Genomic DNA, 27,531 nt, shown 5'->3' on the forward strand with positions numbered 1-27,531 from the left:
CCCACCTGCAGCGGCAATAACTCTCAGCGATGGTGGTTTTATTTTAAATACATGCATATGGTAAATGGTAAATGGACTAGTTCTTATATAGCGCTTTTCTACTCAGTATGAGCACTCAAAGCGCTTATACAACCTGTTTGCATTCACCCATGCACTCCCATTCATACAAGCACTTCCATTTTTACAAAGCTAAGTGCTTTTAATTAACTAACATACACACGCATACATACTCCGACAGAACGGTCGGAGAGCAACTTGGGGTTAAGTATCTTGCCCAAGGATACATTGGCATGTAGCCTGGAGTAGCCAGGATTCGAACCGCTGACCTTCCGATCAGTAGGTGACCTGCTCTACCTACTGAGCTACAGCCACCCCTGTAATGTATGTATATATATACATACATACATACATTTTTGTAAATTTGAAGGTCTAAACTCGGAAATTCTGCATCGTTGTTCGCTATTTAATATTTGCTTTCTATCTAGAACACGCCCCCCTACAATTCCCTGAAGCGTCTAAAATGATAGTTTAACATTTATGTAAACTTCTATGCCAGGCAAATGATAAACCAAGAAATAATGCTATAAATTTACCGCACTCGGTTTTATATAAAAATATAACATAAAAATCTGTGTTTCTATTATCAGATCTTAATGACAATATTTCCGAAAGCATTAAAAGCACCATAGGCTGACTGGTCCCTGTCCTTCGATAAAGTTTATTAAAAAAAAAAAAAAAAGCCCTGTCCTTCCATATCCCAACCTTTCACACGGCACTGTTTTCTATTTTTTTTTTATGACACTGTCAATAATTGCAATAATAGTCTCTTTCGCGCGTTCTTACTCTTGTTTCACCTTTGCACCGCGTACAAGGTGGTTGTTTGTGAGGTAGCTGCTTCTGTTACACCTACATATTTCAGTTTCACTGTCTCCCCCAGCGACCAAAACAACCAGCTCAAACATTTTATTTCTATAACAAAATATTTTCTGATAGAAAAAACAGGCAACATGAATAAACATTAAAGCCGCGTGTGAGCCTCGTACAGATACAATCTGCTCAGTAAATGACAGGATTTACCGATGAAAAGTGGGAGGGGAAGTTTGCCCTTACTAAACATGGCGACGCCTGGCTTCACCGCAAGAATATGTTTGCAAGCCGCATATGCCGTACGGGAGTGAAGCCTCTTTGCCAGTAGTATGTTTAACCTTTGAACTCCTGAGTGTGCCAGTCCTCCGCCATATTGACTGTTGTCTTGACTGGAGGAGATAGAGAACATTTTGAGGTCCGAGAAGAAACGAAAGTGTGCTCTTAAAATAACCGAAACTGGTGCAAACTTGGCCAAAGCGTACTATAAATAACGTCGTAATGGCAAGGAAGAAAAGCAAGCAGCAAGGGGTCGCCCAGAAGGAGCTTGTGCCTGGACAGCAGAGCGCACCGAAGAGCCCAGTCTCTCCCGGCGATGCAGCTGGCGGTGGCGGCGGAGATGCTGGGCTGGATAGGCTGCCCACTACCAAGGCGAATCAGGTAGCTAGCTGCGAGCCAACCGCTGCCTTTAAAATAGGCTAGCTAGCCTAGTTAGCCCCACTCAGCTAATCCAAGCATCCTCCATTGTGCTTTTATTTTATCAGGTAGATCCTGCAGACGTGCAATTATGTGCATCCGCTTGTTGGTGGGAAGCTATTTTAGTTGTAATTTAGCAGCGATGGATGTATATCTTTATGTCGTTTGATGTGTAATTAAATAAATATTAAGCTTAACTTGCCGAGCAGAATAGTTCCCACCGGGCGCGTTTTTAGGCACTGTGATCAGCACTGCAACCAGTCCCTTACACCGGACAGGTGACATTGTACCTCGGGTAGGTCGTCCCATTTCCACCGCTTACAAGTCTTCATCCGCCCAGCTAACGTTAGCCAAGCTATCATCTTCAGCTAGCGTGCTGCAAACGTGCTTGCTGCCTGCACTTGATCCCGTCCACAGGACCCACTCAGCCAGCACACGCTAACCAGCTACAAGCTAATCAGCCCGTTAATTAGCTAAAAAAAAATTGGGGGGGGGACATAACGAGTTAATAATTAGGGGAGCAAACTGCCAGACTGGTTCGTATTACTTAGTTTTTGTCTCACCAGACTCAAGTATCAGACTGTAACAAGAGCTAATGTCAAAAAGTTTCAGTGTAAGCAGTTAACTTATGGGCTAATGATGCTTAGCTGGGTCGGAGCTGTCTGTAATGTTAAGAGTAACCGCTTAAAAAAGAAAGATGATGATGGTACGCTGCATGCTGGACCACTGTTTTCTTAACAACCTGCTGCTGTTACATGTGTTCTGAGCCTTATACCTGCCTCATGACTGCTGCTGCTCGGACCTGTTACATTACATTTTTATACTACATGAATAAGGTGCTCACCTTCACGGATCGATCACATCTATCCATACCAGCTTTTTAGTACTTTACGAAAAAATAGTGGTGTTTATTTATTTATTTAGATATCAGATTGTATGTAATGTAGCCAAGTGTAACTCCAAACTGGTAACCCTCCACATACACATAATGATAAGCAGATGTTTGATGTGCCCTGGAAGTTGCTTGATGACCTCTGACTTATATTACTAATATATTTATAAACTAGTATTCTAGATGTTTGTACCTTTTGGGAGAGGGATAACTTTCCAGTTGATCTGCCTTTGATTTTTCCCTCCTCCTGAGAAGTTTTCCTCATCTGAACGTAAGCCTAAGGATTGCGGGTGTAAGCGTATTGAATGAAATACCCCCCTGTTCCCCCTAGTGTTAGTTAACTAACCAAGTTATGTGCCTCAGATCAAAGGTTGAAAGGCAAACTGTGATTATGCATGTAACTTATGATTTAGGGATCTGCAGAAAAGATTCAAAGCACAATTAGAATCAGCTCAATATAAACTAGTATCCTTAACTATCCACATCAGCAAACTTAATGACTTTTGTGGATGAAAATCGTTCAACGTCCAGTGAGGGTGGATTACTTATCTTTAACCCTCATGTATAATATTCACAACAAAACTGCTCCACCATACCTTTCTGATTTTAGTGCTCCTTATTCTGGTATCTTTAATATGCACTGTATCGTGATCTTAATTCATATATGTTTTAGACTGTGATATTTGTGGTCTGTGATACATATTGGAATGAAATCAATCAATCAAGAAGTTTTATAAATGGAACCATTTCTGCTCTCTTTTTCTGCATAGCCCATGCACACCTGTTGCCTCCTGTGCCATCGTGAATTTAAGGACTGGGGAGCGAGTTCTGTGAATGGGCTTCCTGGGGGCCATGGAACGAAGCTGGCCAACGCCGTGCCTGCGCTCTCCCAGGCTTTATTGCGGGAGGCGCCAGGTCGTAAGCTCGCTGACGCTGTGCCCTCGCTGTCTCAGTCCCTGCTGGGAGAGGTGCCTCTGTGGATCTGTCAGAGCTGCTGCAAGAGTGTGGAAGAGGAGGAGAGGCGGAGCACACAGGAGCAGCCAACACCGGTAAATAAAAGGGGACTGATCTAGGTCACATGTCTGAATCCTTTCCACAGCTTCTGTTTACTACTGTTTAGTAAACTATGTTTCCTTATCCTGCTTAGTTTATCTCATCATTAGTCATCATTTATAGCACTGGATTTGCATGCCCCTACTTTCAAAATAAATCTGTCTTTCTCTGAATGTCACCTTTGGTATTAGGGCTGTCAAAATTGTCCAAATGTCAGTTATTTGTTCAAAAGACCCACACAGGTTAGAACTATTTGAATATTACATCATGTCCACAAGAGGGCAAACCAATATCATGAATGCTAACTACTTGTATAGGCACTCTTTTTTTCAACATAGACAATTGTTTTAAAAGTTCTACATACCTAAACCTGACAAAATAAGCAAATAAATTTCTTAGGTTAAGTTATACAGAAAGGATGTCTGATGTTCTAAGAGAGTTCTGCTTTGAATAACGTGAAATAACAATTATCTTTTCCTCAGTATAAAATGGGAGAATAATCAAAACATTAGGAAACTGTGCTGCATGAAGCACAGCTAAAGTTCTTGGTCTTCTACTGACCAGAATACTCCGCACTGAATTTGGTTGTGAACTCTCTGCCGTCATTACAACACATTGTTGTTGAATTATTCCTCAAAAAACTGATGGAGGTTTATATTTGTAAGATGTTTATTTTTTTTAAAAACTACCTCCTTTAAACTAGCTAACCTTGCTAGCTTAAAGGAGGTAGCTGGTAGGTGTACTGTTAACTGTTTTTACACTTATCAAACAGCATAGAAGAGCTGGCAGAACTAAACAAGTTTTAACAAGTAAAAAATAACAAGAAACTTTTATGACTCGAGACAATTTGGCTGATATCCTTCCACTTATATTTTCTCATTACATAGGGTAAACCATTCACTTCTATCCTTACTTGCACCTGCAGCAGCGTCTGTAAAGCGTAAAGCACGCACCTACACCACATAGCTGTTCCAGTTTTGTCAACCAGGTGGATTGTGGTCCATTAACCCTGCAGCAGCAGCAGATCTAACAACTTTAGTGCTGGAACCCCAGCTTTGCATTCTGTGCAGTTCAGGAGACAGACACCAAGAGTGCACCATTATTTTTTTTACCCACAATTGAATATTTTATATATATATATATATATATATATATATATATATATATATATATATATATATATATATATATATATATATATATATATATAAAAATTTTTCTTTCTTTCTTTTAATGATTTCTTTGAACTGTTCTTTTTCCAGGGAGAAACTGGGCATAAAAGCTCGAATTATGTGCACAAGTTTGGATTTATTTGGGATTTTCTCTAATCCACACAGGGTTAAAAGTATACATATGGACTCAAATATATTCTTATATTCACTTAAATTTTTTTAATAAGTAGTGCTGAAGAGTTTACAATGTCATTTAACTTGACAAGGCCAAGTCCTATTAATTTCTTGTTAGTGATCATAATTGTCTTCAGCTGGTAGGTTTTTTTTCTTGCTGACATAATAAGAATTTGTTTGACTCAACAAAAGGAAAATCCAAGGAACTCACCGAAGATCAAAGAAGGAGAATTGCAGATTTACTTAAGTTAGGAAGGTCTCTTGGAGCCATTTCTAAACAGTTGCAGATTCCAACACCGTCGTTTCAAACAACTGTACATAAATGCAATGATTTATTTATTTTTTTATTATTATTATGTTTTTGGGCTTTTTTTTCTTTTTTGCCTGTATTGGATAGTGGAGCAGTGAAGATAGACAGGAAAGTGGGAAAGAGAGAAGGGGAAGACACAGCAAAAGGCCAGACTCGAACCTGGGCTGCTGCACTCCAGCCATGTGGCATATGGTCGCCTGCTCACCCACTGAGTTAAACTGGCTCCCTACTTAAATGCAAGTTATTTGAATATGTCACCACTTTGCCAAGGTATGGAAGAAGACCCAAACTGTCACCCTTAGATGAGAGGAAATTGGTTAGGATGTTCAGAAGCAACCCAGGAGCCACCAAGGCTCAAGCCTGCCATGAACTGGAAACTGCTGGAACACCAGTGCCACTGTCCACAGTAAAGTGAGTTTTATATCGCCACGGGCTAACAGGGTGTTGACCAAGAAAGAATGGCATTTGACAAAGCCAAATGCCTTCTGGAGGAAAGTTTTATGGTCACAATGTCAAGAGGTATGTTTGAATGAGTAAAGGTGAGGCTTTCAAACCTTAGAATACTGCACCAACTGTCAAGCATGGTGGTGGTAGCATCATGCACTGCTGCTGTTTTGTTGCCAGTGGTTCTGACACATTGCACAAAGCCAATGGAATAATGGAGAAGGAGAACTAATTCCAAATTCTTCAACTTCACCTCAAATCAACAGCTAGACAGTTGAAACAGACAGGCTAAAATTAAGCTTCTGGAATGGTCCTCCCAAAGCCCGACCTCAACCAAACCAACCAATTTAAATGAATGATACTTACTCTGCCAAGAAGAGTGGTCACATGTCCAGCCAGAATTATGCCAGAAGTTTGCTGATGGCTACCAAAAGCATCTGCTTGAGGTGCAACTTGCTAAGAGACATTTAACTACATATTAGTGCATGTATATATTTGAGCCTGTGTGGATAAAAAAAAATTATAAATAAGTCCAAACTTGTACCCAATTCTTCTTCTTCTTTTTTTTTTTTTTTTAAAAGTCATTAAAGATGTAATCTGTATAATCATTCCACCCTGGAAAAAGAATGTTTCAAAGAAATAATGAAAGGCCCAAAATTACCATGATATTCATGCCCATGATGAGTGTTTGTAAACCTTTGACCAAATTATCATTATTCTTTGACCAAATTATATTATTCTTGGTGGAGGCTGTGCACTTTGAGAGCACAGCCTCCACCAAGGCCAGCGCTTCCTCTGACAAGTTTTTGCATAATCTGACAGACAGCTGGAAAAATACCTGCAGTGAACAAAAGTTATTGTCTGCTTTGTCTTTTCTGTAGTCTCTGCTGCATATGTAAGACAGAAGCAACTTTTAAGCTTTCTTATAAATTATTTACATGAATTTACATCATCACATTTCAACAGGACTGCTGTTGAGTGTCATGTTCATGATGTTTTGTTGACTTGTGGATTAAATGTTAAAATTTTCCAAATGACAATAATTCAGTGTTATTTTCTTTATATAGCACCAAATGACAGCAACAGTTCCCTCAAGGTGCTTTATATTGTAAGGAAAAGACCATACAATAAGAAAAAACCCCAACGATTAGATGAAGCACTTGGCGATAGTGGGAAGGAAAAACTCCCTTTTGACAGGAAGCAACCTGCAGCAGAACCAGGCTCAGGGAGAGGCAGGACAAAAGACATGCTGTGGAAGAAAGCCAGAGATTAATACTGCAGCACAATTGTGAAATAGTGACGTGTAGTGACGTAACACATTCATTAAATATGTATTGTTTTTTTTCTCTCAAGTTAGAAAGAGTAATGCACAAGTAAAATGGTTTTCAATGCTCATCAGCCAGTTAGATGCAGCTGCTGCTAAACTGCAAGGGTATATTGGTTCAATTATTAACATTGGGGTGTTTTTTTTTTGTTTTTTTTAAATGTTTTTTTTTTTTTTCAAATTTAGGTACCGTTGTCACACTCTTCCTCCTGTAAGTCCCAGAGCTGTGGGAATGGTTACCCAGAGCAAAATACTGTGGACTGGGACCCGAGTTCTTTCCTGTCGGCTCACAAACTGTCGGGTCTCTGGAACTCTGCCCACACCAACGGAGGGGAACATTGCAACCACAGCACTTCTTCACACTCACAACAAGGTCTGTCGTCACAGAGAAAAAGAAAAGCATGCAATGACTAACCATAAACGCTGAAAGCATCACTAACCTCAATTTCAGACTCTGTTGCAAGCCTCAGTTTTGGCAAATGGACACAATTTTGGTTCCATTCAGTGCCCTGGCTGACTTGAGTTTAATTACTTAGCAGTGCCGTATGTGAAGTTCATTTTAGGCCACTAAATGGCTCTATGACAAAATCATCATAGAAGGACGCAGATGCATCATGTAAAATATTACATTGCTTAAAGCTCAGAATTATGGGAGGTGCAATAATGTTTTAATATTTAAACAATGTCAAGACTGAAATTATATATTAAAAAAGCACAGTTATCGATGAAGGTCGTCGTTTATACAGTGTCAATAAGGAAATCATGGAGACTATTCTTTTTTTCTTTTTACAAACAGAACAAAACAAATATACAACAGTAATATCATATATAAGTATGTGTTAGTGTAACAGCTGAGGAAATGTGTATGGACTGAAAACAAGGTTATACAGATCTGTGGCTCAGCAGCAGACAAGATTAACAACAGCTGAAACAGATGAATAGAAAATTATAACTGTGTTAGTAAAAAGAGCAATTGGAAAATGCACTTCATTGGTAGATGTGTCACTTATTGAGGTCACATGTCAGAGGAATATAAACTTAGGGATTTCAGCCACTATGTTATCATATATGCGAAGTATATAGTTGACTTTTTATTGAATTAACTGTAATCTTACTCCTTATTCCTTTGGATAGTAATATTATGTTTGCAAGTTGTGCTGTAACCTGAGTAAATGGTAAATATCAGCATCAGTAAAAAAGCAGAAGCAACAGTCAGTCTAAATTTGTAGAGTTAGGCTAGCAAAACGCCAATTCAGTTACTCTGTTTCATCATATTGATTACTCACAAAGAAGCATTTATTCTGGACCTTGGACTTTCCAATCCAAAACTCAAGATTTAATCCTGGAACAGGTCTTCGCTGGTTAATGCATCATCACGTATACATTGTGATTGTTCCGCTGTTTTTTTTGTTCAGCAAAGCATGGCAGGCAGACCAGGCTGTTTCACTCCCATAACATGTTTTTCTTTACATGGAAAGTGGCAAGCAAACATCCATAACACCACATTATTACTTCATTTCATTACCGTTTATACACACACAACCTGCCAGTGTTATTCGCAGCTTCAATTATAGAAATCCCCTTTGTGCAAAACTTTGTGTATCAACAGAATGAAGCAAGAGACTTTATTCAGCTTTTACTTATTTATTCTGGAAATGTATGCGAATAGTTTAATTAGATAATAACTCATTTATGTATTTACACAAACAAACATTTGCAATTCCATAAAATCAAGAGGGGTAGGTACATGGTGATTTTGATGGGTTAAAATCTTCCCTATCCTGCCTTATTGTCTTGTGTTAATGAAAGTGTGAGAAATGAACTTATCTACCCACACAGAACAATTGTGTTAACAACACTGTTTGTGAACTGGGTGTATGATGCTCAGCAGTAACAAATATTTCATTCAGATCAGCTTAGTTTTATTTATGTGCATAATAAAATCAAGCCTTGAGAATGTCATAGACAGAAACCCAACAATTCCTCATTGAGCAAGTGCTTTGTGAAGTGTGACGTCACAGTAATGCACCAGCGACACTGAACAGTGAGTTCCCCCCTTGCCCTGTATTTAAAAAAAAAAAAAAAAAAAAAACCAAACAAGGAGGCGCATGCATGAATACTGCACAGCTGCACAGTGTTCATGCAGAGACAAATATTTATGACAGCGATTCACTTCGATGACACCACTTTCACATTGCAAAAAAAAAAAAAAAGTAAAAATAGATACAGTTTGGATATGTATATATTTACTGGTAGCTCGGTGGAGCAGCTGTCATTTTGTATGTTTAGATTCAGCGCAGTTTTTGCGGTCTCACCCACGAGTCACGGATTATAATGGTTATTCCCAGTTACAGCGACATTAAAGAACTTTAACATTCAACCTCGCTTCCAAAGTGGATTAATCTTTGATTTTGAAGCTCTGGCGCTGAGAGTTATGCACATTTCCCGGGAAGTCTAGTTAATTGCAGTTGTTTTAAAGTTCCCATTTCACATGATGAATGAGGCATTCAGTGGGAGTGGGTCATTAGTCTGTGATTTATTACTTAGTCCTGGCAAACAACCATGATGACTTTGTTTTTGTCTGATTTCTCACTTTTCTTTGTTCTCTTCAAAACACTTTGCTGCGTAAATGTGATTGCATTTCTAGTTAAATATTTGGATGGTTCATGGCACTAAATGGCATTTAAAGAGGAGTAAGTGAAAGACTTGTCAAGTGATGCATGTCCTTTGTGAAGGCAACTGTTTCCTGCTGAAATAGAAAAAGTTGTAATTAAAATGGTGTGCTTTACTTGAATTAATTAAGAAAGAAGGAAACTGTAAGAGCGTTGTTTAGCTGTGAAACACAGCATCAGCATCCTAAGTGGCATCCTAATTACACTCCAAGAAATATTTAAGCAAGCATTATGTTACAGGGAGTTGCAACTCCTCCTGACAAGAGCATGTGATTACCAAGAAGAGGTACAGTCGGTTTTGCGCAGAATGTTAAATTATTAAAAATTTGTGCTGTCTTGATGTTATTTTAGCTAGCAGAAAGAGGTTTATGCTTCAGGGCTTAAAAATGTTTTACATAGCTTTTTTCTTTCTGTATGTCAAAACATGTCTCCAAAGAAAAGCGAGTTGTTTTGTAAAACTGAAACTGCCCATAGGCAGAAAAAAATCATTCAGATTTTTCCCTTACTGAACTCAAAAGGACTTTTCCCCTTTATTGTAACAATTGTCACATTGATTTACATCCACCATCAGTTGCCTTTTTAAACAGTGTTTTGTTTTGTTTTTTCTGTGTGTGTGTGTGTGTGGTTTTTTTTTTTTTCAATATCTGCAGGTGTAACAGGAGGTTCAACTTGTCATGAGAAAAGAGGGCTTAATGAAGCGCCTGGGAAATCTGCTAAAATGTCAGGGAACAAAGTTTGTCCCTACAGTCACCCGTCAGCCCAGAATTCCAGTGGATCTTCTGCTGGGAACGCACTCTCTACCTCAGCAGACCTTTGTAAGACCACTCCCAAGCACTTCAAGACCATGTGCCGTCGACCAACGCCACCAGGTAATACTGCTTCTTGGAGTTCAGGAGCTTTTATGAAGCCCAGCAAAGAAGAAAACTCATGGTTCAAATCAAAATTAAGAATATATATAATAGGCACATTTAATTAAATCTAAAGTTTTTCGAGATATGTTAATACGTGTGATCTGCGACTCATTTTTATTTATGGTTTTTATCATCAGGTGAAGCCTTCCACCCCAGTGACCATCATCAACATACAGACTTGTCGGTACCCCCTAACAGTCCCACCGGCTTGCCTTCCCAGCATTCCTCTCTCCTTCCCCCAAAACCGAACTCTGGGCAGCATGGCCACGTGACCTCCTCCTGTGGCACTGGCGTGGCAGCCCATGCACCTTTCTCCCCTCTGGTACCAAACCTCCACGGTCCTGCAGCCAAAATCAATTCTCCAAGTCCGGATAGCCCAACATCTGTCCATAAGCCCAGCCCATGCAAAAACTCCCACATTCCTGCTGTGAACACACAACACAGCAAACTGGGCACGTCTGTCGTGGGTTGTAACCACTCCTGTAATGGACACAATCCGGGAACAGTGGCCACTTCCAATGTAGGTCATGTAACACCTGGGACCTGCAGGTGAGTTTTAATGTCTCACCCTTACTTTCTGTCACTTGTGTAGCTGTGTTGATTCAGAGAACAAATATATCCTAAGGGTTTCTTTTTTTTCTTTTGTAGGGATCAAGCATGTAAGGGGCACAAGGTAACTAATGGGACATTGTGCCACCCTTCGTCTGAGCTGGAGGAGGGCGAGGATGAAGACAGCAGCTCTGAGAGGAGCTCCTGCGCCTCTTCTTCCACAAATCAGAAAGACGGGAAGTACTGCGACTGCTGCTACTGCGAGTTCTTTGGACACAATGCGGTACGTTATACTCACAAAGATTATCAATCACGAAAGGTGACTTGGTAAAAGGATAGCAGTATTGTTAAATATTATTTGCTCACAGCCTCCAGCTGCACCAACTAGCCGAAACTACGCTGAGATCCGAGAGAAGCTTCGCTCACGACTGACCCGGCGTAAAGAGGAGCTTCCTCAACGGCAAGATTCAGAACTGACAGTGGCTGGAGCCATTGACAACCGGGACGTGGACGAGCTGCTGGACTTTATAAACAGTTCTGAGCCCAAACCTGTCAACAGTGCCAAGGCTGCCAAAAGGGCTCGACACAAACAGAAGAAGAAGGTGTGGTAACTTTAGTGAATGTGTGTGTTGTTTTTTCAGTGCTGTTATTTTTAATCTAATACAAAGGTTTTGGAAAGCTTTACTTCATATTTAACATGGAATCTTTTTAACCCTTCATTTTTCATCTTACAAAAAGAGGTCCAGTATTTAATAGTAAATGTGAACCAAACACATGCAGCTCAATAAAAGGGAACTAGCAAAATTCAGATGAGATTTTAGTGCAGACACCAGGAGAAATCTGCAAACACTTACACTGGATTAGTTGCATGCTAATCCAGTGTAATCTCATTGGGAGGTGGGCCTTATTCACTCTATGTGGGAGGAATAATTGATGAAAAGCACAATGCAAAGAGGTAATTAAAATGTAATTGAGTATGTATTATTCATAAAATGTGGTCTGATCCTTATTTCAGTCATTAGACATAATCAGTGTGACTTGACTCACACAAACATTTGTACTTTTTCCATTTGATGTTTTGTTTAGCTTAGATTGTAGATTTTGGACCTTCTCTCGCTACTAGACTCAGTATTTCTGGGATATCTAAATTGAACACACAGCATCTCAGCAGGGTTAATTTCAGGACTCTGATTTAGCTTTTCCAAAAACTGCCTTCATTGTCAACCATTCTTTTGTTTATATAAATGTGTGCTCTGTTTCATTGTCTTGCGACACATTGTTTACGACTCCTAAACTTCAGGGAATGAACTGCTTTGCTTCTGTTTGCTGCCCACGTGACGCCTTATTGCTAATTGAGAAACTTGAGTAGAACTTAAGAGATGTTTTTGTAGCCTTTTCGAGCATTGTGCATTTCTGTAATTCTTCCTCTAAAAAGTTGCTGTGATCGATAACCAGACTTCGTGTGCCTTTATATACGAGGAGTGGCACTTCTACAATCCATGCTTACAATCTCACCTCCTTAATTAGAACCTGACTTTTTATCTTTTCATTAGCACAAAGGTCCATTTACTTTTTTCAGACTGAACTGTGAGAAATTACTCAGTGTCTTCTGTGAACAACACAATTGTTTGTGTTGTTAGTCTTAGTCAGAATATGTTTGTCTGTAGCTGTGACTTAAATGAAGATAAGACTGCCTTTTTGAGTAATTAATCAAGGGTTGTTGCAACTGTAAGTGATGATATAATAACAGGTTACAGATTAATAGATATTAAGTGCCAGCTTTTGGTACTCAGTCCTGCAGATATATCTTGGTCAATTAAAAAGAAATCATTTAGAATATATATTGTAATCTTAAACAAGTGTTGAATACACAATATTTGTGTGTATGTGTGTACCCGTTTTCACTTTCATACCTGTACTATGTCTGTTGTAGGAAAAAGCTCAACAGGGCAACACGGGTGCTGCAGGCAGTGACCCCCACTCCAATCCATCTGAGCCTGTCGACGAGCCCATCCCTGATAGTTCAGAAGCCAGTCGGTTGCTAGACTGGCCTCAGCTGGAACTTGAACGCGTTAATAGTTTTCTCACAAGTCGGCTAGAAGAGATTAAAAACACCATCAAAGACTCAATCCGGGCCTCATTTAGCATGTACGACCTCAATCTGGATGTCAATGACTTCCCAAAGAAAGCAGCCACGTTGGAGGGAAACCATTTACTGTCCCATCTCAATGGTTCCTCTGATTTGCAGCAGATAGACCTTGACCTCTCTCCTCTTTCGCTGGGAACCTTTAAAAGCCACCTGGATCTGGTTAATGGTTGGGAGGACACAAACATTGTCTCATCTTCTAATACCACCACCACTGCATCAGGGGTCAGTGCAGCTTCAAAGGACATCCAGCGGTTGCACAGTACCCCCAGTCTCTCTAAACTCATAAGAGTTCGTTCACCAGAAAGATGCACTTCCAGTGGATCTGAGAGTTTACCACAGGTGCCAGTTCAAGCAACAGCTAAATCAAAAGAGGACACCTCTGATCCTAAGAACACATCCGTTGGGAGCAATGGTGCAAAGTCGAAGAAGAATAAAAAGCACCAACAGAGACAGGAGCAGTCTGTGTCAGAGCAAAATTCCAACAAACCAACCAAAGCTGCCTCTGGGAATGAAGCACAGAAAACCAATGAGTCTAAAGAAACGGCATGTAGTGGCTCAAAGTCTGGAAACAAACAGCCCCAGCACTTTGCAGACCATCAGAAAAACGGGCCTAAGAAATCTGAAGAGGGCAGATCATTCAAACATGTAGCAAATGGTGGCCCCTTGAGTGCACAAAGGGGGAAAAGTGACGCAGAGACACGAGGAGGTCGGTCTGAGCAGGATTCAGAGAGCAAAACTCACCCCACTACTCCAGCAAATGGGCAACAACAGCAGCAGTCCAAGGGGAAAAATAAGAAGAACAAGAACAAGGGTGAAAAATCTAACAATGCTATTGGTATGGAAAAGTATCTGTATTTACAAGATTGCATGTTGAATCATTATTGCTTCTAAAATTATTTTTACGTTTGATTCTTTATTTTTATACTGTAGATGATGTATTTCTCCCTAAAGATGTGGATCCAACAGAAATGGATGAGATTGATCGGGAAGTGGAATATTTCAAACGGTAAGCTCAGCACAACAAGGTTCAAATACACATATGTATTTAAAAAAAGACTTGGGTAAAACTGTTATATTTACATGATATTTTTCTTCTCGTTTCTTTGTTCTCTGTAGGTTTTGCCTGGATTCTGCAAAGCAAACTCGCCAGAAGGTTGCAGTGAATTGGTCCAACTTTAGCCTCAAAAAGGTTTCTTCCAATGCAGCTCAATAACTTGAATGAGTGCCAGAAAAGAAAAAACTTCACATCACAAACTCTTTCAGTAGAGCCCTATTTGGCCGAAGGCCTTCTCTCATTCCCAGTTTTCTTCTCTTCCGTACTAAGCCAAGGGACCCTGGTTCAAAATCATACTCTCCATTCAGAAGACTGAAGCAAAACTTGTGGCTAACAAGCCAGGGATCATACTCAAGGCCAACTCTACCCTCTGCTACTATTGCAATGTTCACTAAGTAAGAGATGCAAAAATGAAAAAAAAAAGTGTTGAATCAACTGCATCCATGTGCTTACATATGTAGTATGTAACCTTACATGAAATAAATGTTTTTATCACAAATCTGAGACATTTTAACGTCGTTAAACGTCTGAATTCCAGTTGATTCAATTTGGTGCTCATCCATTACGTTCTACATTGCTAGTTTCCAGTCCACTCCACCAGTCTAAATAGACTCTAGAGGCCATGTGTCTTATACTGTACAACTGTCAGAAAGGATCTAAAGATCTCAAGACAACATTTGGACCTAACTTTACTGGGGAAAAAAACAAACAAAACTTGTACCAGTTTCCTCTGCTTTTTTGTTTGTTTTGTTTTATTTGGCCCACAGTATGCATCTTAAAAAAAATAAATCCAATTAAGTATCCCTGCAGATACATCACCATGCATGACGTGCATGAAAGAAAAATATAAACACTGTCCCAGAGTTAAATGTCCCTTCAGTGTCAGTCCTCCTGTGGTGTTAGTCTTGAATAATCATCTCCAGTATACACTCTGTGTGTGTATCTGTAAAAGTCCTTGACCACAGTTTTCTCCCTCTCAAATATTTTTCTTACCCTTTGAATCCCAGCAGCAACAGGTACACCAGTGTGTAATGTTCATTTTGCCACTGGAACATGACACCTTGTTTGTTGTACATACTGACTGACTATTTTTCACCCTCTTGAGCCCTTGTCATGGGTTGTGTCTGGGATACATTTTCAACCATACTACTCTTTTCACCTGTAATGTGACCTTGATGGCACCCTCCACTTCAGCTAACCTACTGAGGCCCCACTTTTGATTTGTTTTAATGGCAAATATACAAAAAGAGCCCTTTGGGACACCGGCCTTGGGTTTTACACCAGTATCAATGTTTTAGCTGATGGCTTTCAGTGAAATGGATGACTTTTTTTTCCTGAATTTGTGCTGAGATTTTGTTTTAATATAACATCTCTGATGCTTTCCAGGTTATATTCAATTAGAGAAGATTATCTTAATGTTTCGAATGTAGATTTATACTATACCAGTGATAGCCAAGTGTATGTTGGCTTGTTTCTTAAAAAAATCACTTTTGATACTGTGAAAAATCTTTCGTTCGGAAAGATTAAAAACGATACAGTTTTGACAAAATAAAGTGTGGTGTTTGCTTTCTAAGTTTCTCCTTTGCTGCATTTGAAGCGCTTCTCGATTGGGAAATATCGCGATGAGGTTTGACCCTTCCAGCGCGCCGTTCAATATCGAGACTTCCTCGGTGCTTTACGTACTGGGTAAACATGCAGATTAGATACTTGAGTTAAATTGTGAGCTTAGTATTTTCCTCAATAACTTCGTACTTAAAGGGCGTTAATTTTTCCTAAAAAAAAAATGGAGACCGAAAACCGACTTCTAAAGGTGAGTTAAATGGTCATATTATGAAGAAGCTACGCTAACAAGGCTAGCTAACGGTAGCATTAGCTAGCCTCCATTTAGCTTTATGTTACCTGTTAGAGTAAAACTTACTGAATAGTCCGTATAACAATAAGCTTAAGTGTTTAGATAACAGCTGGGCTCAGATTAACTATATATGTGAGCCATTTTTATTTTATAAATTACAGCGCTTCTGCTAGCATTAGCGATGATGCAGTTCTGCAACATCGGCCGTAAATACGTACAGTTGACGTATGTGATATCAAACACAGTAAGACAAATGTGGAGTTGATATTTTAATAATGAATGTAGGATGAATACCCTAAAGCGACAATTAAAGTGTTCTTTTTAAATCTTGTTTACGGTCTTTGTTTTTATTAAGGGACTTTGAAAATAGCACGTCTACTACCCTTATGACCGCTTATAATAAGTGTTTGGTTTTGTATTTCAGTGCATAAATATCTTCAATTACATCAAAACATTTCAAAAGAAAACCCTAATAAAATTTGTGTCGCGCTGGCCAACCCACAACAAGGGGTTTCTCTGTGAGGCCTTTAAAAGGGTTTAAATTTTTTTTTACCTGGCCCTATGTGAGAAAGTAATTCCCCCACTTGTTAAATCACAAATTAACTGTGATTAACCAAATTTTTCGGAAAGATGAGTTCAGCTTCAGTTGCAACACCCAGGCCTGATTACTGTCAGACATGTTGAATCAAGAAATCGCTTAAATAGAACCTGTCTGACAAAGTGAAGCAGGACATCATGTCACCCTCTAAAGAAGCAGCTGAGAAATAGCAATTTGTAAGGTTTTGCAGTGAACTATGGTGAGAGCCATTATCCACAAATGGAGAAAATTTGGAACTTTGGAGGGCTGGCACTCCAAAAGTGCATCAACGATTCATCCAGGTGGTCACAAAAGGACCCAGAACAACATCTGAAGAACTGCAGGCCTCATTTGTCTGATGATCACAAATCTATGTGACAAATATGCACAAAAAAAAAAAAAAACGACTCAGAAAGGGGGTAAATACTTTTTCACTGCACTTTTTATTAGCCAAAATGTGTTTCATATCTATAGCTAACATACAGTGTTGGGATCGTTAAGTTTGAACACAAAGCTGGTAACACACAGTTTAAAAGCCTGACTGCTCATCACTACCTTTGTTACCTGTTGAACACCGGGCTCTGGCTGCTGGGCTCAGCTTTAACATCACTTTGGGCTCTTATCTAGCTTTGTGTTAGCATGCTACCTGTGTAGATCTCCACTTCTCTGAAGTTGTAGACCACTCCACCTTTTTCCCATTAATATTCATGAGGTATGCCAGCATATGATTCTAGTGTCTGCAAACAGTGATGTTTTGGTTGTCATTTTGATTCATTTTTACATAAATCATCAGAATCTGCTTTTGTATCAACTGCTTTTTGCTGCATAATGTTCTGTGTGGTAAAGTTTTATTCAAACGTCTGGTTTTATCTGTGGAGTAACCTCTCTAAGAGAATAACATAAATACCCCTAAGGTTGTGATACAGCTGATAATTAGTATGTGGTTTCACAGAGATCCCATGATGAGGATGAAAGGACTGGCTCAGAAGGATCGGAGGATGAAGACTACGTTCCATATGTTCCGGTCAAAATCAGAAAACAACAAATGGTAAGTTATTGAGAATTGTTCTGCTTGAGGTTTATGCAGGTAGTCATTGGCAGCTCTTGGCTTAGTATTGGGGAGAAAATTGATCCTATTGAGGATCATCGAGGATAGTAACAAAATCCGGTTGATCCACATTAACTGCAGTTTATTTTTCTAACTTATAAAAATGTGGGTGTTATTGCTGCACTCTCTCATCAGTGCACATTATTGTGTATCAAAATTAAGCACATTTTTAACATATTTGACTTACAGCTACAGAAGATGTTGCGCTTGCGAGGGAAGGTGGTAGATGAAGAACATAAGGACAGCGGGGAGGAACAGAGGGATGAGGATGAAGCTCTTGGTCCACGCTCCAATGTTAGTCTCCTCGACCAGCATCAGCACCTCAAGGAAAAGGCAGAAGGTATCTTGTTCAAACTACACCCACTTACCTGTTTAATTATCCAATTTTTAACTTGGGTTCTCTAACACCTCAGCTTATTTTTATTTTTATGCATGCAGCTCGTAAGGAGTCAGCCAAGGAGAAGCAGCTGAAAGAGGAAGAGAAGATCCTGGAGAGTGTTGCAGAGGGCAGAGGTAAAACTCTCATGCTTTCTGCTTAGGCTTGTTGACTTAGATGTTAGTAGACATGAAAAAGGTGTATCTGATTTTGCACAATAACTTGTGGCAACTTTCACCTCTCTTCTGTCAGCTTTGATGTCTGTGAAGGAAATGGCTAAAGGTATCATATATGACGATCCCATAAAAACAAGGTAAGATACTGATCTCAGAATTCCATATAGTAAATTTCTCAGTGTAGCTTTTTTTTTAATATCCATTTGTCCTGAACATACAATATAGCTGGAAAGCACCACGCTACATCTTGAATATGCCAGACACAAGACATGAGCGTGTCAGGAAGAAGTTTCACATCCTGGTTGATGGAGATGGCATCCCTCCTCCCATCAAAAGCTTCAGAGAGATGAAGTTTCCACCAGGTGACACCAGACTCAGTCCAGCAAAGGAAAAATGCACTTTCTTTTTCTCTGTGAAGCCACTCTTGGTCCACAATGATCAATAATTGGCAACAAATCTGTGTTTATCTTGTTTGCAGCCATTCTGAAAGGTTTGAAAAAGAAGGGAATTGTGCACCCAACACCAATTCAGATACAAGGAATCCCAACAGTGTAAGTACAAATATTTAACTTGAAAATAAACACTGTAATGCATATATTTTAAGTACATTTAAAGGAACACTGTTTGTCTGTAGTCTTTCGGGTAGAGACATGATTGGAATTGCCTTCACTGGATCGGGGAAGACTTTGGTTTTCACTCTGCCGATCATCATGTTCGCTCTGGAGCAGGAGAAAAGACTGCCTTTCTTTAAGAGAGAGGGGCCATATGGACTTATCATCTGTCCTTCGGTAAGACCAGCATGATCAGCACATTTATATTAGTTATATCATAGGGCTGAGCAAATAATCTAAATTTGATTTTGATTTTGGCTCCAAACGATCACAAAAACAGTGTAATCGACAAAAAATGATTAGTATTAAAATTATTTTGTCACATTAGGCTCTGTATACTCTTAGCCCTGATTTATGCTGCAGTGCTGTCTTTGCAGCCCTACAATGTAACCTACATAAGTGGCCAGTGACGTTGCCGGCACTTACGCTTGTGCAGGTGCATTATGTGTTAATTACTGTTAATTATTGAGCAGGAAATCTACGTCGTAACCTGACCTGCACCTCTCGAGTAATATCAAATAGCATCTGTTATGTCCCTACCAGTCATGGGGCTTGATTAGCAAGGGACAGTATGAAGATGCCCCTACCAATATTCGTTCTGTAATTAGCATCGCACCGGACCCTGATTTTCCCACCCCTGGAAACCGATCCCTCACATCCCTACCAATGTTAATATCAACCCTTTTGAATACAGTATGTCTGTCAGTATGTTGTGGCACTAAAACATGAGCAGATTTATTTAGTCTAAATAACTATACTATTTCTTGGTAGTATTATTATTCGTGATAACTGGAATTACCTTTCTATTTATTTATTTATTTTTTGTTTAATTTATAATGTATTTATATTGCAAATTATTTATATATTTTTATATTGCAATTAGTTTTATATTTTATGTGCATGTGCATGGTTCTTAGACAAATATTTTACACTAACAGGAAATAACAAAATAAAACAATAAAAAAAAAACTTTAAAAATAGAATTCAAGACACTGAGTTGCCAAAACCCAAAAAACATGCACCTGCATTGTGTTGGGGTTGAGGGTGAAATCTCAAAAATGGTTATCTCAAAATCTGAGCAAATAAACCAAAGAAAATGGCCTAATGCAGGTACTGAAAAGTGGAACATTTCTCATTGACTTTTGCCACATTTCCACTAGTACCTACTCAGCGTGGCTTTGGACAATTTGCAGGGTTTTCCATTAGGTACCTGGTACTAGGTTTTTTTTTTTAGTACTTAGTCAGGGTTCCAAGTGATCTGAGGTGATTCAAAAATACTACTGGAAATACTAGTGGAAACACGGCATTTGATGTAAAGGGACAGTTTCATGTTTTTCCTCTAGGAGTGCTATTTGTGTATCTCAGCCATTCCCAAAGTTCAGACCACTGTGGCCCATTTTGAAGCCCAAACCTTTAATTACAAGTCTGATCATCGCACAATCAGAAAATTAAACATTTCTTTTGTGTTTTTATTAATTAAGTTTGCCCTTCTAGTGATTTACTTGTTGATCTTGAGTGTCCATCTATAGCTTTACTTTGCATATTAAGTTCTTTTCAACTATTAACGAGACATAAAATGAGTTCACGATTCAAAATAGGTCAGAAAAGGAAGAATAAGTATTTTTTAAAATCCCATAACTTTGTTTAATTAATGCAGATTCTTTTAAAAATGTAAATGTTGGAATTCTAAGCTAAATTATAAAATCAGTCAAAAATCCTTTAGAATTCCAAAAGAAAAATTTTAATAGAAAAAATATTTTTTATTTATTTATTTTTGAACCAATCCCAAAAGATTTTGTCCTATAGAATCTTATAAGAATAAAACAAAATGATTAACATTTTATTCAGCCTATAAATCTATTCTATAAGATTAAGTTGTATAAAGGTACCGCTTTAAAATTATATATTCCTATCTATTTAAATCTTGCAAGAATTAAGAATTTTAGTTAAGTGATTTTAAAAAACAGAATTTTTTTTTGTAAATGACCGGTATGGCCACCTGCAGTACCTTCATGGCCCACCAGGAGGCGGCAGCCCACATGTTTGGAATCACTGATGTTTCTAAATAGTGTTGGTGAGTTGCCCTATTGTCAGTGACGTTGGTCAGATCTCAGTCCAATCGAGCATCTGTGGGATGTACTGGACAAACAAGCTGGATACATGGAGGCCCCACCTCGCAACTTACAGGATCTGTTGCTAACATCTTGGTGCCATATACCACAGCACACCTTCAGGGGTCTAGTGGAGCCTATGCCTCAACTGGTCAGGGCTGTTTTGAAAGAAAAGGGGGACCAACACAATATTAACTAGGTGTTTATAATGTCATGCTTGATCGGTGTGTGGCAGTTTGATGTAAGATTTATTTTGTTTCTACCAATCTACTTACCCAGACTAGATCACTGTGCAGATAGATGCATGCAGCTACTTGTGACAGGGGGCTGAAGCTCATGACAGGATTTAAAAATGAATATCATCCTCAGCTGAGCTGTAATTTTCACTGTGTCCTTGCTTCCTGTGGTTGTCAGATGCAGTTAAATGGAAGGAAAATAGTGCCTGCAAATAACTGCCAAAGGTAATAGTTTGATGAGCGTGAAATAGTATTTTTGCACCAACAAGGTTTCTAAAGAGCTATTAGCTAAAAACTTGGCATATCTGAACATGGTGTGCAGCGTGTCCTTAAAAATTTTGAGGAACCTGGACAAGTGAACAAAAAATGAAGTGGCAGGTATAAATCTAGCTACAGTAGGTGAACAGTATCTGAAAGTCATGTCCTTAAGAAATAGGAAAAAATCCAGCAAAGGCCTGAGAGATACAGCTGATCCTTCAATTGATCCATCTACTGTTCACTGAAGCCTCATCAGAAATGCTCTCAGTGGAAGGGCGGCTGTCAAGAAGCCATTCTTAAAGGAAGGGAAACTGGGAGAAAAGGCTGAGGTATGCCAAATTACACAAGAACTGCTCTGATAATCAGTGGCAGCAGGTCTGATGGAGTGATGGATTGTTGGTTTAAAATCATCATCAATAGGTGAGGAGAGAGAGTATTGAGTGTCTCGTACTGTGCTTACAGTATGAGGCACTCACTGAAATCTATAAAAAACTTGTTTGAAACTAAAACTTATTTATTAGGCAAATGACAAACTGAATTCACATTTTTATACCCGAGTTTGAGCCGTCACACTGGACCTCTCTGAGAAGTTAGAAATTCATCAAGCATAACATTCAACCACTAAAACTAATTTTCCTGTTCAGGAAGTAAAGCACCGTAATCAGAAAGTCATAATGTGCTTTACTATTTTTTTTTTCAGCTTTTTTTGTAAAACAGTACATTTTGAAAATTCATGGATAACAACAATAATCATATTTTAGCATTAAAAAATGTCATTGGGATTAAAAAGCTTGCGCATACTGGCCACTTAACCATTAAAGAAATTTTTTTTTTTTAATTATTTCTGTAATTACCAATACTGTCAATTTAGGGCAGCTGTGGCATAAACCTTACATTTGGTGGTGGTCTAATACTTTTGTTAGGCAATTTTATTTCACACCCACACACACACACACACACACACACTGCTGTACTAGTCAAAGGTTTGGACACAAAAACAATCTAAATTGTGGAAATTAAACGTGTTCCTTGGTAAACTGTCCATGTATTGTGAATTTCTGCAGAATTTTTCATCCCCTTTAGATAAGATGACATTAACTTAGAGGAACTCTGTTTATCCTCCTTTTTGACTCCTGATTTCTGTGTGATTTTTATAACCTCATTTGTTTTTGCAGCGAGAGCTAGCGAGGCAGACACATGGCATCATAGAGTATTACTGCAAGCTGCTTGAAGAGGAGGGAGCTCCTCAGCTGCGCACAGCGCTGTGCATTGGAGGAATGTCTGTCAAGGAGCAGATGGAGGTTGTAAAGCAGTAAGTAAGACTGAAGGTTTGCATGGGAAAAAAAAAATCTGGATTTCATCCAGAATTTCTGTTTGAGCTGATGTAAAGCAAAACTTGCGTGATTCAGCTCTATCATTCAGAGAGAAACAGAAAAATCAAATTTTCCCAAATCAATGCTTTACATACTGCATGCATAATGCAAGAAAATTCAACAGCATTTCCACCTGAGGCCTGTACTACATTTTTAACACGCAGTGCTATGTAAAAATATGTAAAGTTTTAGATGAATTTTCTCTCCTCTGTCTTGGTTAAAGACAGGGTGGTAGTGGCACAGTGGGCAGGTGCTCACCTTGCAACCAGAGGGTTGCTGGTTCGAGTCCCCATCTGAGCGCATGCTGTCATTGTGTCCCTGGGCAAGACACTTAACTCAGATTGCCTAAGTGTGAATGTGGTTGTGCGTTTGGTTAGAGGTGCAAATTAATGTGGCTCCATTAATAGTTTACCACCACCAGGTATGATTGAGGTGTGAATGAATAGTGCATGAAATTGTAAAGCGTCTTTGGGTGTCTAGAAAAGCGCTATATAAGACTAATGCATTATTATTATTATTATTAAAGTGGTGTCCATATGATGGTTGCTACCCCTGGAAGATTGATGGACTTGCTGCAGAAAAAGATGGTGGGTCTCGACATTTGTCGCTACTTGGCTTTGGATGAAGCTGACAGGATGATAGACATGGGTTTTGAAGAAGACATAAGGACCATCTTCTCTTATTTCAAGGTGAGACACTTCATGGCACTAGCTTTTTAGATGTTACAGCACTATTGCAGTAGTTTTTCCTCATCCATTTTCTATGTTGTGCTTGTTCTGTCCCTCAGCAGACAAGTAGCTTTACAAAGCCAGTCAAGCGAGGCCAGACAGCATAATTTTTTTTTTTTTACACTAGAGAACTGAGACTCCTCTGCTTCTCTTCAACATAAAAATAAATTCCTCTTTTTCTGATTTCACAAATCCACATCTTACCAGAGTTTTTTCTTGTTACTTTTATTAAATTTACCCATTCAGTGATTCTCACTACTTTTAAAGACATCATTTTCCAGGTAGTTGTAATACTATCGAAGGAAATACATTTCTCCGTAATCTAACCGCTACCCACCTTTGCCAAGAAATCTGTCTTCCAGTTGATGCACCAATCAGTTGATGCTGGATTTTAGATTTTCATGCCAAATTTCTGTCATGAAAACATTTATGTTAACTATTTGTGTTCCCTAATCTAGGGACAGAGACAAACCCTGCTTTTCAGTGCCACTATGCCCAAGAAGATCCAGAACTTTGCCAAGAGTGCACTGGTCAAACCCATTACTATCAACGTGGGCAGAGCTGGAGCTGCCAGCTTGGATGTCATCCAGGTGATTTTAATCTTTTATTAAAATAGTTGTTTGTCTCAGTCAGAGATATGGATTGCATTCCAGTTACATAAGTAAAAGTTTCATGAATTAAATATTTGTATATGTGTGCAGGAAGTGGAATACGTCAAAGAAGAGGCCAAGATGGTTTACCTTCTAGAGTGTCTCCAGAAAACATCTCCTCCAGTTTGTACTTTCACATGTTTTGACACTTGTGCTTTGATAAAGAGTTAAAGCAAACACATCACAAGTCTTTTTTCCATTCTGACAGGTGCTGATATTTGCTGAGAAAAAGGCGGATGTAGATGCCATCCATGAATATCTTCTTCTTAAAGGAGTAGAGGCCGTGGCCATACATGGTGGAAAAGGTATGCATTACTATATTTTTATAATTAAAATACACAGCAGCCAGTACACAGTAATAGTGATGAGTCAACATGTGACATTTTTTGGTTGAAATCACTGTCAGTATATACGGAGGAGGCCAGAGACAGGTACAACAGTGACACTTCATTAGGTACACCTTGCTAGCATCCAATTGTATCCCCTTTGGCCTTCAGAGCTGCTTTAATTCTTCATGGCACAGATTCAACAAGGTCCTGGAAATCTTCCTCTGAGATTCTGGTCCATATTGACTTGATAGCATCACACAGCTTTGTCAGCTGTACATCCATGATGTGACTCTCCACCACATCCCAAAGGTGCTCTACTGGATTGAGATCTGGTGACTGTGGAAGTCATTTAAGGGCAGCGTCGGGTTCAAGAAACCAGTTTTAGATCATTTGAGCCTTGTGATATGGTGCATTATCCTGCTGGAAACTCGTTAGACCAGGAAACATTTTTCTAGTCTTCTGCTGTCCAATTTTTATAAGCTTGTGTAAATTGTAGCCTCAGTTTCCTGTTCTTAGCTGACAGGAGTGACACCCGATGTGGTCCTATGCTGCTGTAGCTCATCTGCTTTAAGGTTTGAAGTGTTATGTCTTCCGAGATGCTGTTCTGCATCCCTTGGGTGAAACGAGTGGTTGCCTCCCTATCAGCTTAAGGCAGTCTTGCCATTCTCCTCTGACCATTTTTGCAGCTCACTGAATATTTTCTGCGGGGGGGGGGGGGTGTCTTTTTTGTTTGTTTTTGTTTTTTAAGACCATTCTCTGTAAACCCTAGTGATGGTTGTGTGGGGAAAATTCCAGCAAATCAGCAGTTTCTTAGATATTTAGACCAGTCCTTCTGGTACCAACTACCATGTCATGTTGAAAGTAATTTAAGCGACCTGTCTTTTCCATTCTGATGCTCAGTTTGAACTTCAGCGGCTCATTTTGGCCATATCAACATACCTAAATGCATTGAGTTGCTGCCATGTGATTGGCTGATTTAGATGGCTGTGTTAAGAAACACTTGAACAGGTGTACCTAATCAGGTGGCTGCTGAGTGCATTTAATATGCACAAAGCTTTCACTCGTCAGTTGTCTTGCAGTTGCTCATCATTACCACCAGATGTCATCTTTCTTGCAAATGTCACATTCACGGTTTGTGTGAAGCAGATTTTTTTTTTTCTGTTTATTGGAAAATGCTGTTTTTAATTGATCCATCTTCTGTATGTTTTCCAGATCAAGAGGAAAGAACAAAAGCCATTGAAGCATTCAAAGAAGGAAAAAAAGATGTGTTAGTAGCCACAGATGTTGCCTCCAAGGGTCTGGATTTCCCAGCTATTCAGCATGTAGTGAACTATGACATGCCAGAAGAGATAGAAAACTATGGTAAGTGAATAACATACCTTCTTGAAATTGTAACATCAGGTATTCATCAGTTGTCTTTAAATTTCTCATGCTGGTCTGACAAAATTTTCTTGTTTCAGTCCATAGAATAGGAAGAACTGGACGATCAGGCAAAACTGGGATTGCCACAACGTTCATCAATAAAGGCTGCGGTAATGAAACAACAATCAAAAATTAGATTCATTACTAAGCAGTAGTAGTAACCCAGTCTAAGAATACATGCCAGGGTAATGTTAGTAAAATAAGACTGAAGGAAAAAGTGATGTCGCTGTGAAAGTTTGTACAATAATTACAGTATACTTAGAAAGATATTACAGTAAATGTCTTTAAATAACTACTGCAGATGGTTTTAAAGGAGGTAGTTTAGTTACTCATACAGGCATGACAATGTATCAGAAGCCTAAGGGGTGCCAGATATTTATTGTATAATTTCTTACTGTAGTGAATTTAGTTAGCTGGGTTAGGGTTTAAGTAGAGTTTAAATTTAACGAGTGCATGTCTTTGTTTTTAGATGAGTCCGTTCTGATGGATCTGAAAGCTCTGCTCGTTGAAGCCAAGCAGAAGGTTCCTCCAGTCCTCCAGGTACTCCAGACAGGAGATGAGACCATGCTGGACATCGGAGGTGAGTTGCCCCATCTCTTTATTTGCTCCTTAATTATGCTTTTTCTTTTCTTTTCAAATATTCCACTAACCAGATCTGGCTATTTCATGTCAGATTGATAGAACCAAGTGTGCAGCCTTTGCAGTCCTTTTCTTACATCTGACTCTGTGGGGGTTTTGTTTTGTCTTTTTTGTTCAGGTGAGAGAGGATGTACCTTCTGTGGTGGTCTTGGTCATCGTATTACAGACTGTCCCAAGTTGGAGGCCATGCAGACAAAGCAGGTCACCAACATTGGAAGGAAAGACTACCTGGCTCATAGCTCAATGGACTTCTAAGAGCTTTTTCATTTTATCAGAGGCAAGATTCTCCAAAGCTCATCAGAACTGAAAAACATTTCTGAGGAAACTGTACAGTAATGTGTCGTGTCACTGAACAAAGGAAGTGGATATTAAAACCCTCCCAACTTTGTAGATATGACGAGTGATTGCTTCACCTTTCCCACCCTCTCATACTTCTTATAGACTATGTAATATACATTTTTGAAGCTCTGTTAATAAAACCACTATATTTGTTACTGTTTTTTGTTTAGCTTTTGTGTCTCTCTTCTGGAAAAATAGGCAGGTGTGGCATAGTGAGGAAGTTGCTACAAGAAATAGACCAATGCAAACGGAAGTTGACACAAGAAAACAGCAGCACACAACTCGTGTCCTTTCTTTTGCAACAGATAAAATGCAGCTCGCAGATCTTTTATCACACTTCTTTTGTCCAAAAAAATAAAAGCTGCTGGTGACGTAAAGGAAACATTTTTATTTGTGGCCAAAGGGATCTAATTTTAACTTCGTTGGTAGTTTCATATTGACCACAGAGTAGCAGCGGGTGTAACAGACAGATTTAACAGCAT

The 27,531-nt window shown here is 39.1% G+C and overlaps 2 protein-coding genes across 2 annotated transcripts; both read left to right on the top strand.

Annotated features, from left to right (window-relative positions):
- The first annotated feature begins 1,241 nt into the window (after positions 1-1,241).
- Positions 1,242-14,782, top strand: fam193b (family with sequence similarity 193 member B). The gene is made up of 10 exons (XM_030740197.1): positions 1,242-1,524; positions 3,223-3,501; positions 7,116-7,302; positions 10,252-10,470; positions 10,650-11,061; positions 11,161-11,344; positions 11,430-11,663; positions 12,995-14,045; positions 14,141-14,216; positions 14,327-14,782. The coding sequence occupies exons 1-10, from the start codon at positions 1,366-1,368 to the stop codon at positions 14,421-14,423; spliced, it is 2,898 nt and encodes a 965-aa protein (XP_030596057.1). The 5' UTR covers positions 1,242-1,365; the 3' UTR covers positions 14,424-14,782.
- Positions 14,783-15,897: 1,115 nt separating this feature from the next.
- On the top strand, positions 15,898-27,209 carry ddx41 (DEAD (Asp-Glu-Ala-Asp) box polypeptide 41). Its single transcript, XM_030739184.1, has 17 exons — positions 15,898-16,074; positions 17,646-17,741; positions 17,991-18,141; positions 18,240-18,314; positions 18,430-18,490; positions 18,579-18,715; positions 18,832-18,904; positions 18,988-19,141; positions 22,745-22,881; positions 23,469-23,631; positions 24,129-24,260; positions 24,372-24,443; positions 24,529-24,625; positions 25,862-26,011; positions 26,110-26,181; positions 26,541-26,651; positions 26,829-27,209. Exons 1-17 carry the CDS (start codon positions 16,048-16,050, stop codon positions 26,963-26,965), a joined length of 1,845 nt encoding a protein of 614 aa, XP_030595044.1. The 5' UTR covers positions 15,898-16,047; the 3' UTR covers positions 26,966-27,209.
- The last annotated feature ends 322 nt before the right edge of the window (positions 27,210-27,531 follow it).

This window comes from Archocentrus centrarchus, chromosome 10 (genome assembly GCF_007364275.1).
Source record: "Archocentrus centrarchus isolate MPI-CPG fArcCen1 chromosome 10, fArcCen1, whole genome shotgun sequence".
In the NCBI taxonomy this organism is placed as follows: Eukaryota; Metazoa; Chordata; class Actinopteri; order Cichliformes; family Cichlidae; genus Archocentrus; species Archocentrus centrarchus.

Excerpts from the sequence above, each read along its gene's own strand:
- fam193b (XM_030740197.1), top strand. The coding sequence starts at position 1,366 with ATGGCAAGGAAGAAAAGCAAGCAGCAAGGGGTCGCCCAGAAGGAGCTT. Across the intron at positions 11,345-11,429 it reads AGTTCTTTGGACACAATGCG|CCTCCAGCTGCACCAACTAG; the intron begins GTACGTTATACT and ends ATTTGCTCACAG. Across the intron at positions 14,046-14,140 it reads AAAATCTAACAATGCTATTG|ATGATGTATTTCTCCCTAAA; the intron begins GTATGGAAAAGT and ends TTTATACTGTAG.
- ddx41 (XM_030739184.1), top strand. The coding sequence starts at position 16,048 with ATGGAGACCGAAAACCGACTTCTAAAG. Across the intron at positions 18,491-18,578 it reads GACGATCCCATAAAAACAAG|CTGGAAAGCACCACGCTACA; the intron begins GTAAGATACTGA and ends CATACAATATAG. Across the intron at positions 24,261-24,371 it reads CCAGCTTGGATGTCATCCAG|GAAGTGGAATACGTCAAAGA; the intron begins GTGATTTTAATC and ends ATATGTGTGCAG.